Source organism: Lichenostomus cassidix, chromosome 2, assembly GCF_008360975.1.
Source record: "Lichenostomus cassidix isolate B80296 chromosome 2, HeHo_3.0, whole genome shotgun sequence".
Classification (NCBI taxonomy): Eukaryota; Metazoa; Chordata; class Aves; order Passeriformes; family Meliphagidae; genus Lichenostomus; species Lichenostomus cassidix.
In genome coordinates, this window is record NC_139482.1 from 86,743,910 (window position 1) to 86,759,731 (window position 15,822).

Here is a 15,822-nt window from a genome sequence, read left to right on the forward strand (position 1 = left end):
AAAGCAACATAAAACCTTGGTAACAAAAACCTCGCACTCAGTTACAACACAAAACATAACAACACAAGACATTACATGACTTCTCAAGTCTGTATTGTGTTTCAGCAATTCAAGCCTTTTTCTTTTCCTTTGTGAAAGTTTCCCAAAGGATCGACACTAAAGAATGAAAAAAGGATAGATGTTTATAGGCTTGGCTTTAAAACATTACCAATTTCAAAGCTGTAATCATTTACAGATAACCTGTATGGTCTATAGCAAATATTATTTATTCCAGATTAGCAGAAATATCATTCCAAAGCAAAAATGTTCTCCTCAAAGTGTAAAAAAGTAAATTCTTCCTTTTAATTTTCCTTCCCAGGAGCTCTGGTGAACACCAGAGCCACTCTTGTCAAGTATGTTCTTGGCACTGATCTAGTCAAATTCACATCCCAGACATAAGCATTCTCTATGAATGCCAAAGGAGTATGCAAGAAATACTGCCAGGATAAACAATAATTTGTCTGCCTCTCCTTGTACTCTGAAGTAAATTGGCCTTCAGACCTAACTTTCAAATGTGTTAAAACAATAAAGCAACATTTTTTCCAGTCCAATCTACTCAGCATTTTTATTCAGACCTTCAATTACCAACACCTCTGTTAATACCAATACAGAAGTTAAATTTCTCAGGCATCAGGGCTTCACTCTACCAAAGACACTCAATGAAAATATTGATTTCACCGAAAGGACCCAGAGAAGAAAGGATTCTTTCCAACAGACCCTACCACACCCTAGTCTGGACCAATGGTAACTTCTGATCTTTCCTCTGCAGGACATAACCAGTTTTATATCTCTTGCCACTATAGCACTAAATACATTAACTCAAGCCAACCACTTCAACCACACAAACTATCAGTAAAGAAACAAGAGGGAGAAGTAAGAGTACTGAAAGATGAGGAAAAAAAAACAGCTGAGGGACATTAGGAAGAGATGAAAATGGAAATATTTCAGGGTATAAATCAAAGAAACTAAGACAGTGGGGAATTAGCTCTCCTACAGTTAAGATACAGACAGAGAAAACAAGTCTACAGAGATTTGGATTTCATTTGCTCACAGACAATTTCTTAGATTGGCATATTTGCATTCAGCTTGCAAATATCTGATCAACACCACTAATTTCAAAGATGCAGTCTTACAAGAGACAAATCAGCAGGGTCAGAAAAAATAATTAGCAGTGCACTGACTGAAATAATCTGTTGCAGCACTTGTATTACACTCAAGAGAGGGGAGCGAAAGCACAAAGTTAATTGAAGTGTTTTATGGTTATGGCATTTATTGGAGTTTTTTTCCCACATATACAGACAAAAAAAAAAAGATAGAATTTGAAAAATGTTCAAATGTCCTTCATCCAGAAAAAACCCTCAACCATCTAGAATGGTGATCTAGATTGTTGCCTTTAAAAATGTATAAGGCTAACTGATCTACTGGAGGTTATAACTAGAAATTTATTTAAATGTTTCAACACATTAGCATCATACCCTGAATATAATTAATCTAGCACCTCTATGATAAACCCAAGTATTTAATTTAACAGAAGCATATTGAAATACAACTGGTTGTTATAATGAAATTACTACAAATTTGAGTCTTCCTTTTGACATCTTTTTTTTTCTTCAAAAGCTCAAGAGGTGAGACAGAACTAAAAGCCCACATTACCTGTGTTGCTCATGTAGAGTTTCTACTTTGGTAAGAAAATCTTTGTTCTGCTCCGGTATAAAGTTGTAATTTGACAGATATCCTGAGCAATGCACTGAAGCATTATAGTCCCCAAGTTGTGCTGTTAAGAAACAAGAAACACATATACAAAGTTTTCATAGTTGATTGGATTATTGTTTAGAAGAAATTCTGTCTCATTAAAACACGTACACATATGGACAAATGCAGGAATTACCAATTATTTCCCAACAGATAAGCAGTGTTGAACACAGGGAATTGTATGACACCAGTGAAGAAAGATTTCTTAAAACTACACTTACCATAACTATAATGTCAGGCACTGAATGATTCAGTACTTTATTTAGTTACTTTCATAGCCCCACTTTTGCACCACAAACTGCAACAGCACCAGACAGGCATTGTGTGCCATGTCAGCACAGACATGGAGTACTGTAACACTAGAGAACACCAAATCGCTTCAGTAAGAGATGGCAAATGAAATCAATTTGACAAATTTACTCAACTATATTAGAAGTCTTCAACAAGATCTGTCATTTAGAAAGCATCTACTCTTCACAAATTCAGGTGGAAATTGCTGTACTATCAACTATGGTGCTGTCCTTGAAATTCAGCAGTGAGTTACTCAACAGAACATGTGAAATAGCTGCTGATTTACACATAACATTACCAAGCTGCTAAAAAAAGCAAATAACTATAACCTGTACTAATACTCTTTCATAAGGAGCATGAAATAGTGATTATAAAGCCTTAAAGTTTCCCAGAAGTTATGGGTATGACTTGCAAATTAACACAAAAGAAAGTAATTGATAGCTGCAAACAACTCAGCATAGAAAGCCCCTCAACTAAATCAAAGTGCAAGGGCACACTTTCAGGATGTACTATCAATAATATTAACATTATTTTCCAGAAAATAATAAACAAAAAAGTGTGAAAGAGATATTTCACTGATGCAAGTTGAGGGGCTGGAGAGGCAGATCAGAAATAGCTTACAGCTACAGTAACTATGTAGGATCTGCAATGCAGGGTGTAACTAATATTTGTCACTTATGTATTCAAACAGCATGATTTATATGGCCCAGAAAATGGAACTACTGTGATACAAGACAATTCCCAGGCAAATGCAGTCAAAAGCTAATACAGTTGCACACCAAAGTGACTGCATCAAGAGAAATACTTAAATAAAAAAGGAATGGTAAAGAGTAACTAATTTACTTTCAATGCAAATGTTCTTGCACGCTTAGTTCTTTCCTTTTTAAAGGTAGCCTGAACTTTAAATTAGTTAGCAAAATGGCAGGCAAAGGACTGAATATTTACCATTAGAACCAAAACATATTTGAACATTACTGTCAAATTTATCTGAAGAAGAACACAAAACAAGAATGAGAAAAACCAAAACAAAACAAAAAAAACCCAAACCAACCAAGACAGAATATGTAGAAGTATCACAAGAAACTGAAATAATTTTTAGGAATATCCATATATTAACAAAAGTCCAAGGCTGCCAAGGCTAAGACTAAGGCAACAACAATAAAAGCAAAAATTGGGAACTTTTAGAACTAAGGAGTATGCTAATAACAGTGTAAAATAAAACCCACAGTTTCACAGATTACAGTAGTTCATTGAGGATATTTCCTTTACTAGTCATTAACACAATCCATCTTTTCTATGAAGCAATCTACATCTTTAATGTTTGTTGCAGCTAGTTTGAATTACAATCTTGCCAATGGGAAAAGACCAGATTGCCTGGAATAAGATAACCTAGTTTTCCACTTAAATTTTCTTTGCCATAGGAAAAGACATTTTTACTGTAATTTTACCTTCTCTAAACAGGACAATTGCTGTTGCTTCATATATTATGAGGCAGAGTCTTCTTTCTCATCTTTGAAGTAGGCTACTCTGGCTTTTTTTTCTCCCTCTTTCTCCTACCTACCTGAGGCCATGCCAACAAGGGGAGCAATTTAGCTTCTCCAACTCCCTAGCCAGCTGTCACAGTAGAAGAGAAACATCTTGCAAGACTAATGATCTTGTGTAAGATTTAATTATCCAAGTAGGAAAAAAAGTTAGGACATATCAAGATGTTGGCAAGAATAATAATCCATGATGCCTCTATCTGGATTTCTCCAGAAGACAGCAGAAGGGCAGGAAATATTAAAGACTTATTTCTAATCTGAGTTTCTCCTGACATAGTTTCTGCTCTGATCACAAGTAAGCAGATATCGACTCAAAGAAGATAATGTTACAACATAAAAAGAACCATATTTTTAACTTTCTCCATTCTAGACCACTGTTGCTCTTAAATTTATTATAACTGACAAATGACAAAGTGAGTGAAAATGGAACCAAGGACAAAAAACAAAGAAACCCTTGATATTTGAATATCAGAACATTGTATTTCAGAGTTCTATATCTAATATGAATGGCTTTAAAGACAGAAATATGATGAAACACTCATTTAGAAGGCCATATTCAATAAAAATAGGACATTTATCTTTTAATTACTAGTAAAAGAAGACTGCAATGGCCATGTAGCCATGTTGACATACCAAAACATTAATTCTACAAACTTTCGATACAGTAAGAGCTTATACATGCTTGAAACACAAAAAAGCCTTGAGATCATATATGTTTACAGAGCATATGATCTGTCTGTGCCTTACTGAAGCCTAAACAAACCATATATTCTTTGTACCTATACAAAAGTAATTTGTTCAGTTCAAATAATATGCCACATGTGCATTTTTGTCTCTTTCTCCTAGCAGTAGAAAGACTTCTGTGCAGGAAAGCATCAAAGAAAAAGACTAACTAAAATTAAAAAGAAAGGTACACATTTTAATAAGATTATGAACAGGGGAAGGAAAGACTAGGAGCAAATGTATTTATGTAGCACTTACAGATTTCCTTAAGAATTCTATGGGTACACATGCATCTTCCCTAGAAAGAGAAGCTTGAGCAGCAGATATATTGCTACATTTAAGATGGGAGAAAAAAAGGTAAAAAATAGAGCTTTACAGAGGGAAGATCTGACACATATGGAAGGAAAAAGAGGCCACTGATACAAACAGCTCTTACAGTAATTACCCAAGTTTAATTTATATAGTGGTTTCTTCCAAGAATTCATTGGTAAATCAGCTTAGATATTAGGACAAGGCAGTAGTGATGTAATTTCAGTCCTCCACTGCTCCAAAGGGAGGCTGCAAGAAAGACAGAGTCAGACTCCTGTTCGAGTTGCAAACCAAAATGATGACAGACAACACAAATTTCAGCACTGGAAATGTAAAACAGAACTGGGAAAGCTCTGAGAAGCTTCATTTGACTTTGAAGAAGCCTCTTCCAAGCCAAATTTGTCTGTGGTTCTTACTTGAATTATTTTTGACATCCAAGCTTTTTACTACACGACCAAAATAATTATTTGTTTGTTTCCAGTTTTAGAAATTCACATTGTTGTTGTTTCTAAATAGTAACAGTACTGAAATACCACCTAGAAATCTCACCCAATTTCTACAGGGAGCCCTAGAAAACATAATATAGAAAAGGTAAGTTTTTAGCTTCGTATAGCTTAAATGGTGATCGATTTCTGCTTCCCATATATGTGATATCCTTCATGGTGCAGATGACACATTGGTCTCCATTCTACAGACTTTTCTGTAAATAATAATTAAAAAATTTGCACAAAAATAATAGCACCAGAATCTATTTCTGAATGAGGGCATTTCAGATAACTACAGATTTAAGAAGGGAAATGTATGAATGGCTCACCACCTAACCATGATGAGAAATCAGTTACAGACAATATGGACAAATTAGTCCATAGAAATGCCTGCAAAAGCTGGTCTTAGAAAACTGGTTTAATATCAACTTTCTCTAGACCTATAGGCTTCTATAGAGACATGCACCAAAAAAGAATCAATAGTTTCACATTGAATTTGTAACTTTTTTAGCAAGTTAAATATTTTAGGTCACATGAATAAAGCACAAAAGTGGACTGAGTTGCCTGTTTTAAAAAAGGATAACTACATATGAAGATCAGGTTCCCAGGGGAACAGAAGATAACCAAACAACAGGACAAGTCTAGTATGTAAATTGTAAAAATGCTCAGGTACAAAACCGCTGTTCAGAATTAAAACATAGTCAGGATCACATGACTGGCCTCCAAATCAGGACAGCAATAATGACTCACATTAAAGGCTAATGATTAATTTATCTTCATATGAACACTGAGGTACAAAAAGACAAGATTCTTAATCTATACAGTTTAAAATTTTTAAGTGATCACTTCTTGGAACAAAAGGAGAACAGAAGAAAATGAACTTTCTAGCACAAACTGTTTCTCAAGAGTAACTGCAAAGAACTCAAGTATTAAAATGTTTCTGGAATCAGAAAACAATCTGCTACAGCAGAATTCTGCCTCAAAGAACCAACATAAAAATGTAGACACTTATTAAAGACAGACTAAAAAGGTCCATTGGAATGAGCAAAAAGACACCATGTTGAAAATTATTTTCAGAGAGAAATTTGTAAAAGGACCAAAACCCTCAGAACTGAATGTTGCAAGAAGGAAAGGTGTTTCAGCAAGTGGAACCTGTATCCAAATAAGGATGAGAACATGAACACTAACCCACTCAGCCACTAAGTAATTGTGATGTCCCCACTGGAAAAGTAGAACTAGCTATCATGTGAGTTAAAACTAACTTGTTTTGTAAAAGGAAATAATGCTTCACACTCAAGAGCAATTACAAAATGTTCAGCCTAGGCATGACTGTAAATAGCTGCTTATGACCACTTAGAACAGCTGGCCATTTTGTGGTAAGACAGAATGAGAAATTAGGCATTAATAAAAACAAAGGAACATTTGTAGGAGGAAAAAAAAAAAAAAGAAACCCATGCACACACAATGGTAGTCTCCAAGTTATTTACCACTCCAGAATGAAAAATGAGCCAGTCATTGTAATGCTTTTTATTAAAAGAACTAAAAAATAAAAATCAGCAGCTCAAAACCCAGGCACAGTTAAACAACAACACAAAAAAACAGTCACAAGGAAAAGGAAGGAACAAATTAGAAACTATAAATTATACTGAGTTGCTGTTTCTGCATCTCAAATACAACACATACTTCAGAAACCATACAGACACAATCAAAAAAAGTTTTGAGAAAAGAAAAATATAATCCAAAGTACAAAGAGTATTCATTTTGAGAAAGTATTGGGATAAAAGAGTCAAGGAAATAGTTACCAGTACTCCCAAAACATTGTGAGGTTTTGCCAAACTAATGCATCTGATCCTCTGCCATATATGTTGTTTCTCAGCATTCACCACTACTCCTTTGCGAATCACAAAATCATTTAGAGGGGACAAGACTTCTAAGATCATTGAGTCCAACCCTTAACCCAGCACTGCCAAGCCCACCACTAAACTATGTCCCTCAGTGCCCCATCTACACATTTTTTAAATACATCCAGGGATGATGACTCCACCACTTCCCTGGACAGCCCCTTCCAAAGCCTGACAACCTTTTGGTGAAGAAACTTTTCCTAATACAGAACTTAAACCATTCCTGGCACAACTTGAGGCCATTACCACGAGTGTAATACTGTACTACACTGATGCTGACCTCGGGAAACTCTTCTTTCCCCCTTTTTACACAAAAATATTTAATAGGTTCATCCAACTTAAAAATACAGAAGAACAATATCAAGTCTATGAGGCACTGCAGAAAGTCAGCTTCTTCAGCTACAGCACTGGCCAATGTCTCAGTCTAGGCTTCTCCACTCTGGAGATTACAGCACTGCACCTTGTTTTGAAGGGTTACAGTTCAAAAAATTATTTGCGGCTTAATGGGAGACCATCACATAAACAAACTTGAAGCAATGATCTCCTGAAATGGTCTCTCTATTGCCTAACACAGCTGTAACATATAATTAAGGAAAATCAGCCCAAAAGAGCTGGAAAGTTGCTGTATATAAACAATCAGGACACTCTTAGAGGGTCTGTTGTACAGAGATGCTAGCAAGCTCAGAAGAAGCAATCTAGAATTCAGTGAACCATATGGAAAAAAATGGCAATATATTTCAATTAATCTCTCCAAGCTGATTCTTGTATGGGGAGCTTCACCATCACACAGATAACACTGGCACTGCTGATGACAGGTACTGTAAGATATGATAAAAGGTACCTGTGACTGACCAGAACTGATGCAGGCTTCAGAAGAACAGATTTGACGTGCACACAATCCTTAGACTACCTAACATATCTAGTAAGCAATTTCAAACACTGGAAATTCAGCTCAAAGTTCTCCCTATTAATCCAGTCTGCTTTTGATTCTAAGGTACAAGAGTTAAAGCTGCCCTGGAAAGAAGCAAAAACCTGGCTGATCTGTAAGCAAATCTATCAGCTCACATGAGATGTCCTTCTGAGCACTATTTCATTTCAAGAAAGCATGGGTGGGGAGCACACACAGAGAAAAATCCTCAAATGCTAACCATGAAAAGAGAGAGGTCTCCATACATTAGGAAGTCTGAGGTTTCAACCTTATTTCTATAAAGAGAGGCAAAATGGAAGCAAGTTAGAAGAAAGAGTCAGGCCAAAAAGAAAGTTGATGGTGTAATTATGTGCTGTGACTCTCACTGTGGAGCTGCTCTCGCTTTTTCTCTAAATCTTACAGCCCACCTCTACCTCTGGGACCTCAGCCTTCTGGCAGTCCCAAAATTCTAACTCTTATTCCCAATTCCTGAGAGACTTGCACACTAAGCTCAGCTTTCCTTGACTCCTCATCCTCATCAGCCTTCCTTTCCATAGAAGAGGTTAAAGTCCATTTGAATCCCTAGCAACCAGTCAACTCCATTCTGAACAAACTCCCAACGACAGATAGCAGTGTGCTAAAGATAATTCCTGGTTCTCAAAGCAGGGCTGAGAGGAGCAATACCACAAGAGACAAGAGCAACTAATGCTCAGGAAAAAAACAAGCTTAGAAGCATTCATAATATCTTTGTTGGCTTCATTGCTGTGTTTCAGATTCAAGTCCCAAGTCAGCAATGGATTTATTAACATAAGAGCATATTCTCATGAAACCCATGGGACTTCTTACATGCCTGGGCATTTCAACAATGGCCTGGAAATGGCAATTTACTACATGAAGTGATAGAGAACAAGTGGTGCTAAATCAGCTTTGTGACGTTTGAAATAAAAAAAAAAAAAGGAATAGATATACTGTATAGGTTTCCTTATTTAGTTTTATAGACTGTACAACATTCCCATTTTACATTAGTAAAAACACACAATTCATCATTAAGATTTTTTGGTATGAGTGTATATTTCCAACTTCACAATGATGAAATTATTCGACATGCACCTTAACGAGTTCTCCTTAAAATTCAAAATCCACTGATCATTTCGTCACAAAGCACATTCCTGATAATACACTAACAACTTATTCTTGAAGTGTCTGAACTATGTGTGTAATCAGGTTCAGTCACATGTTATTTGGACACAGTATTCACACCCACTTGCATTCCCCTGTAACTGAGCTCCACCAAGCACCACAGGGTGTGCTGCTGCAGGGCAGAGGGAGGCATCAGAGCTTCAGTTCAGAACTACCGTGCTGAACCCAAATGCCTGCACAAGGGGCACTACAGAGAAGCAGCATTCCAGCAGCACAGCAGATATCACCAAAAACTGTCCCTTTGCAAAACTCGGACAAAGCCTCTGAAGGCCAACCATACAAACAGCACGAGGAAAACTTTAGTTAAGAAGCAAGAGCAGAAATGTCAAACACCAGACTTTACACACAGTGAAAGACATCTGCTTCAGCCCTCCCATCAGCAACAACTGCCTACACCTTTTAAACAAACAACACACAAGGTTGTCAGACGACAAGGATTTCCCCTTCTGCATACAAGGCAAGTTACAGAAGGAGAGAGCAGCCTGAAAGTCACCAAGAAGTGGCAGTAAACAGCTCAGGTAGAACTGACTCATGGCAATTTCAGATAATGGATTTCTCATAAGCAGCTACCTCATACCCAAGAGCTTCAACTCTCCTTACTAAGTAGGATTAGAAATTAAAACATTAATACTAAACTATTTAAAACAATTTCAGTTGACAGGAATCCCAGCAAACATGACTAAAGAGACCGACACCCTCAGATTTCATAAAGTCATCATCTTCAAGTAAAAGCAAAAAAAAAAAAAGATGCCATCATCTTCAAGTAAAAGAAAAAAAAAAACCCCAAAAAACAAACAAACAACAAAAAAAAACAAAAACCCCCAAAACAACCAAACCCTTTTTATTTTTTCTTTAAGGGAATACTTCTTTCTATTAAACATTTCATTCTTCACCAAAGCAGAGAATAAATATCAGTATCATATAAACAGCATCAGAAAGGACATCAGATAGAAAAAAAAAATAGTTTTAGGTTTGGGATTTTTTGTGCTTCTGTCTTTTTTTAACTGAAACAGAAAAAGAAACTGAAAAACCCCCACCACCTGGTAAAAACAGCACTATCATGAATTAGAAAAAACAAGCAAATAGCTCAATGGGAAATCCAGAATCCACCATAAAAGAGAAAAATTAAAACACACAAGCACCACAACTTTCACTGTCCTCCTTATCATTCTCCTTTAGCACAGATAATGTCATTAGTAGGTATCCCAGCCTAAGCACTGAAAAGGGAATACTCAAACAACTGAAGGGGAAACAGGAACTACATTGGGATTTGGGGTACACTAGATACAGTACGATTAACTTCACTTTGTGATAAAACCTTTACATTCCATTTTTGAGCTTTAGCACAACTGGATCACCAATAGTTCATTGAGCAATCCTAATGGTGCAGAGTGTTTCAGACTTCAAGTGCCCTTACCGGGCCCCAGGAACACCAGAGCAGGATGCACTTCATTTGGCTACAAAACTGGGACTGCCACCTACTATGGAAAATTTTTCTGGTTTCAACTGTTCTTACTAAGCTTGAATCTGATTACAGTTTCATTTTATAAAAGGGTGCAACATATGACATGCTTAAACATAAAAGCAAATGTTTGACAGACACTTAAGGTTTCAACAGATGATACGAAGAGTTTAACGCATTCTTCTTTGAGAACCACATTTTAATCATTTTAGCTTGGTCCTTATTTTAAAAAAAAATTACCTCAATTGTTTCTGTGGGCCTTATTAGCCTTTCCATAAAAGAAAATGAGATTCAGCCAAATAATTACACAACTATTCTTGCATACTTTCCCCTGACTATTTTAACAAATATGCAAACTCCGCTAAAAACCTCAAAACCTGTTTTTCTTTCTTTATTTGTTTAATGAGAAAGGTCTTCCTCCAGCTGTTTTCCACTATCTGTTGAGGATGCTTGTGAGGCATTGGATCAGACTCCATTTTGGTTTTCCTACAGAAGATTCTTTTCTAAAATCATAGTTTCAATTTTTTTTTGCCAGTTGAAGGTAGATGAAAAGGATATAAGTTCTCATATGTAGAGTTACCTTAAAAGTACTGCAAAGGGCCAGTTCTGCATAACTAACAAACCAAATTCCATGAAACAAATACTATGTAAGAACACTGTAGTTTCCTTATCATGAGTTTACCTTCCTCTTAACTGTTCTCCAGATGACCACTTATTCCCTAGGAATGCATAGTTATTGTAGCATCCAGTATTTTCAATATTTTGTTTCCAATGACAATGCAAATTTTACCTTTTTGTCAGGAGTACAAGCACACATAAATAACAATGTTATTCTTGTATCAACCCCTTTTTTTCACAGGCCTAAAAACTATGCTTTTTCTATTTTGACAGTCCCTGGAGGCTGCTGTAATAATCTGCACCTGCACATTGAACACTCTGCACAAACAGATAAGGAAAGAAATCTCTCCTGACTTTTCAGTGCCCAACAGCCAAGAAGGAAGTTGGTCAAATAAATTTATTAACAAAATAATGACTGATTATTACTTACATTGTACTGCATATGATGCCAGGACAACAGCAGAATTAATGGGGCATGACAACCTGGAAAGGAGAGGAAATAATTTTAATAAGACATATATACAGCCTCTATCTAAGTAAAATTATCTCACCATTAGTTCAGTATGAGAAAACTCATTTATCTTCAAAGAACATCTGATTTTTAGTTACTAAATTTGATTGTTAAAGAACAGTACAACAACAGTACAACAGTACAACTTTAAACAGCTTCTTAAGTGTATGGAAGTAACTAATCCTAAAAGGACATGCTCAAATTCTTGCTGGAGGCTTATTCAGGAAAGAAAAAAGAAAAGAGATTTTCATGGGGCTCTGGACATTACTTTAATAGTAGAATTCTGCTGTATTTAAAACCAGACACAAACACTAAAATTAGCCAAATGCCAAGCACAAAGACAGTTCTGATCTTCTGATTGAAACTGACCCTAAAAAAGAAAAAAGCCAACACCTATAGGCAACTTACATTTGGCAGCAAATACTTGGACTTATTTAGTTTTTTTTTTTTTAATGTACAAACACACAGAAATAGCAGCCAAAGAAACCACTGGGTATATGCCTACCATACATAGGTAATATAACTCCAAAATCATGAGAAACGTTAGCATGAACTGCCCTTTGCTCCTCCCTCCTGATTACTGCACTAGGCAGTGGCTCCCCAAATTTGGAATTCCATGCCCAGCACACTAAGCATTGCTATTGGTAAATACCTCTGCAGCATTTTGTGCCTGTTGACATACAGCATGTCCTACAGCTCATTCACAACAGCCTTCTAAACTGTTCTTAATAAATGAGCTGTGTGAAAATTTGTAACATTTCCTAGCAATGTGATTTTTCTTTAAAGCAATGTTTCACAAGGCACATTTTTTACAGCAGCAATACCCTCAGAAAAAGGCTTTTTTATTTTACTTTAAAAAGAATGATGGAGAAATTGAAGATTCTTCTTATTACCTTCCTTCTGCAATATCAGTCTTCAACTGCAGAAAGAACAAATGCCTAGAAAAGATTTTTTTGGAAAAGAAACAAATGTGCATTTATTTTAAAATGGTATTATTTAAATGGCTACATAGTTTTATTTCATTAGATTTCCCAGCAAACTATACAAACAGATGTACAAATATTAGTGGCACTTACAAATATGCAATCATACACCCACTCACTCTCATAACAGTTTTAAGGATCTTTGGCAGTCTCTACTGCAACTCCAAGGCCACAGTATTAATGTTGCAATTAACACTACAAAACCCAAACCACTATTGGGCTCTTTTTCTACCTGGAATACTTGTTTTCAATGCAGCTTTAAGAAAATTTTTAAAAATTAAAAACAAAAAAAAAAAGGCAAAATACCCCAAATCTCAATCAAGGTCGACTGTGTCAGTCTATCTTGGAGCTACTAAACGGAGGATGAGAGCATTTTCTAGCAGCATATGCTGACAAAAAGCCCTTAAACAATCTTACAAGAGCAGTTGAGCCTTTCTCTTAGTAATGTATTTGACAGTGTTAGTTTATAGTGTTACTGAAGAGTTGGGATATGAAGAACCTAAAAGAGCAGATCTTAGAATAATTTCAGTTTTAAACTGCAGGACAGTTTAAAACGGCATGACTAACAAATACCAAAACAGATGAATAGCTAAATTTTCTACAAGAAATATTTCCCATGTTGTACTATTTATATTCTCAAGTCACTGAAATTAATAAGCAATGAAAATGCTACAGAAATGCCAGATTAATGTGTCCTTCCTTCGAATTCTAAACTCCAAATCACAGGGACTGAACAAAACAAGTATTCAGCTAAAATCTTGTGACAAATTAATTGAAAATAGCTTATAATTCATGTACCCCACCTCCCCCAAAATTCAGAAGTAGGTTAAAAAAGAAAACTTTAGATGTCTACTGTAAACTGGAGCATTATAGATCTTTGCATGTTACAAGTAATGGGCAAACTAGAAAACAAGAACTGTTATCTGTTCTTCCCCAAAAAAAATAAACTCCACCCTCCCACACCCTCAGCATTAAATCTACTACACATGTTCAAAACTGACTCAGTGTTGATACAAAATTTCTAAAATAGACCAAGGGTATAGACACTCAAAAAAAAAAATTCAAGAGGCAAATAAATGTAATTTTAGAACCTACGTCTTTGTACCACCCTATACCTTCAAGCTGAATCTCTGAGTTGAAGGCTGTGAATACCAGAAACTATTCATCAAGAGCCTGGCATCAAGCTCTCCATTCCAAATGCATTCAATACCAAGAGTTATACAAAGTTATCTACATAATAAACATAGTTTGCCAAGCTGCAGACATGCGAAAGAAGGGCTTTACACATTCCTAGTTGATGGAAGCAAACATCAAACAATTTACCTGGTTTGTTCTTGCTGAAGTGTGTTAGGATCAGGTATAAAAAACCTTACACGAAAATGAAGGGTGCAGGGAAAACCTCCTGCAATATTTTAGAAGAGCAAATCAATTTTTAGTTTAAAACAGAAAGAGCCAACTATTTTCATTTCTATATTTCCAGAAAAATTGCATGAACAACCACATAGAAATCTCACTTATTTTTCTCATGAAACTAAAAGAAACTATGAGAATTCTCTCTCCCTCAACTCCATCTTGGAGAAGAAAACACTCCCAAATGTTGTAATACTTTCATTTAAAGTACTTTGCATAAATAGCATTATTGAGCTTCCTTTGCCTCCTAAATACTGGAAGAGAGAAAAGCACCAAATATACTTGAAGTGTCTCAGGTGGGATAATGCTCAATTCTATTTCACATATAAATACATGAAATTACAGAAGTTTACCACGCTAATTTTGTGTATGAATTGAAATAAAAATGCATGATCTGCAGCACAAGCTATAAGAGTGCTGAAAAACAGCTCAAGTTCACAGCACAAGCTGAGTTTTGTGCTCAAGTTCACAGCGTCACTCAGCCCTCCTAAGCTGCTGCCCAGCCAGGGTCATGTTGGCTAACCTGTGCTTCTCAGTAAGCATTCTGTGTTACCCAAAGCTGTGTAAAACAAGACACACTAGAACAACAAACACACTTGGAAGTGTGTGGTGTTGGGTTTTTTGGTTGGTTGTTTTTTTAATAAAAATGCATAAATTTTTTTTTTCTTACCTATGTGAGACAAGAAATTGCCAGAACCTATACATGAAACTGGCTATGATTCCCTCAATTAAAACACCTCTTCCTTTGCTTCCCTCTCAGGAGGAATTCACTGGCACCACAAAATAACTACTGCTTTCACGGCCATCGAAGTATGTCTAACACTGCTCAGAAACCAGGCTTAGCTGCTACTATACCATCGAAGTTAAGGATCTGCCAGGTCTTGTTTCCACTCAAGAAGGAGTAAGGAGAAGCAGAAGGATCTGCTGAAAAGACTGGCAGACACAGTCTCTTGCTCTTGAAGAGAATCTACCATCTGGACAAAATGCATTTGTTCTAGTCATAAGAACACAGAAAACCAGGACTATAGTGATAACAAAGATAGTAAAAACAAGTCTTACCTTTTAACTGTTTCCTAATAGGTTTGCTTGGTTCAAGCCATCGCTGTGAAATGAAAAACTATTAGATAGATTAAAAATATTTACAAATAAATACTGTTTCTTTATGTGCATGTGTGTGCATGAATATGTGTATATACATACCCATGAATATATTTATACACACATATACATGCACACACATTTATTATTTACTATACTTACAGGTGAATCTACTGAAGTTTCATTTTGCTGTAAACCAAAATATTCCTTCTCCGTCACACCCAACTGGTTATAGGTCATATCCAACAAAATCTGTCCAGTGTCTTGTTTCTGAAAACAAGAAAACTTTAGAAGTGAAAACCCGGCAATACTTACACATTTTAAGACAAAATTAATTGAAATAATTTTTTAATGTAACTCATAATAAAAATAGCTGCTAATTCATTGGCTCAAAGATTTTCAGCAGTAAGAACTTCATTCTGATAAAAGTTTGGGTTTCTTTCCAAAATATATTAGGCACATGAAATTTCCTGGTACGAACAAACATGTATTCCAGCCCTTGATGTGAGTGCAGCGAATTAATTGTAAGCAGAGCACCTCTCCCTTGCCCACAGTGGGAGCAATGCCCTTCTCCAGGGTGGCAGCCTGCAGG

The 15,822-nt window shown here is 36.0% G+C and overlaps 1 protein-coding gene across 5 annotated transcripts in view; it reads right to left on the reverse strand.

Annotated features, from left to right (window-relative positions):
* PTPN3 (protein tyrosine phosphatase non-receptor type 3) overlaps positions 1-15,822 on the reverse strand; it is a 162,781-nt gene that overhangs the window by 69,875 nt on the left and 77,084 nt on the right. For 4 of the 5 annotated variants that reach the window (XM_085052266.1, XM_085052265.1, XM_085052268.1 and 1 more), the window contains exons 3-8: positions 15,393-15,500; positions 15,192-15,249; positions 14,046-14,124; positions 12,633-12,677; positions 11,659-11,711; positions 1,693-1,813 (exon numbers count right to left, since the gene is read on the reverse strand). In XM_085052266.1, coding sequence (XP_084908392.1) covers positions 1,693-1,813; positions 11,659-11,711; positions 12,633-12,677; positions 14,046-14,124; positions 15,192-15,249; positions 15,393-15,500 — 464 coding nt within the window. The remainder of the gene's footprint in view (positions 1-1,692; positions 1,814-11,658; positions 11,712-12,632; positions 12,678-14,045; positions 14,125-15,191; positions 15,250-15,392; positions 15,501-15,822) is intronic. The other variant, XM_085052267.1, reaches the window with a different exon arrangement.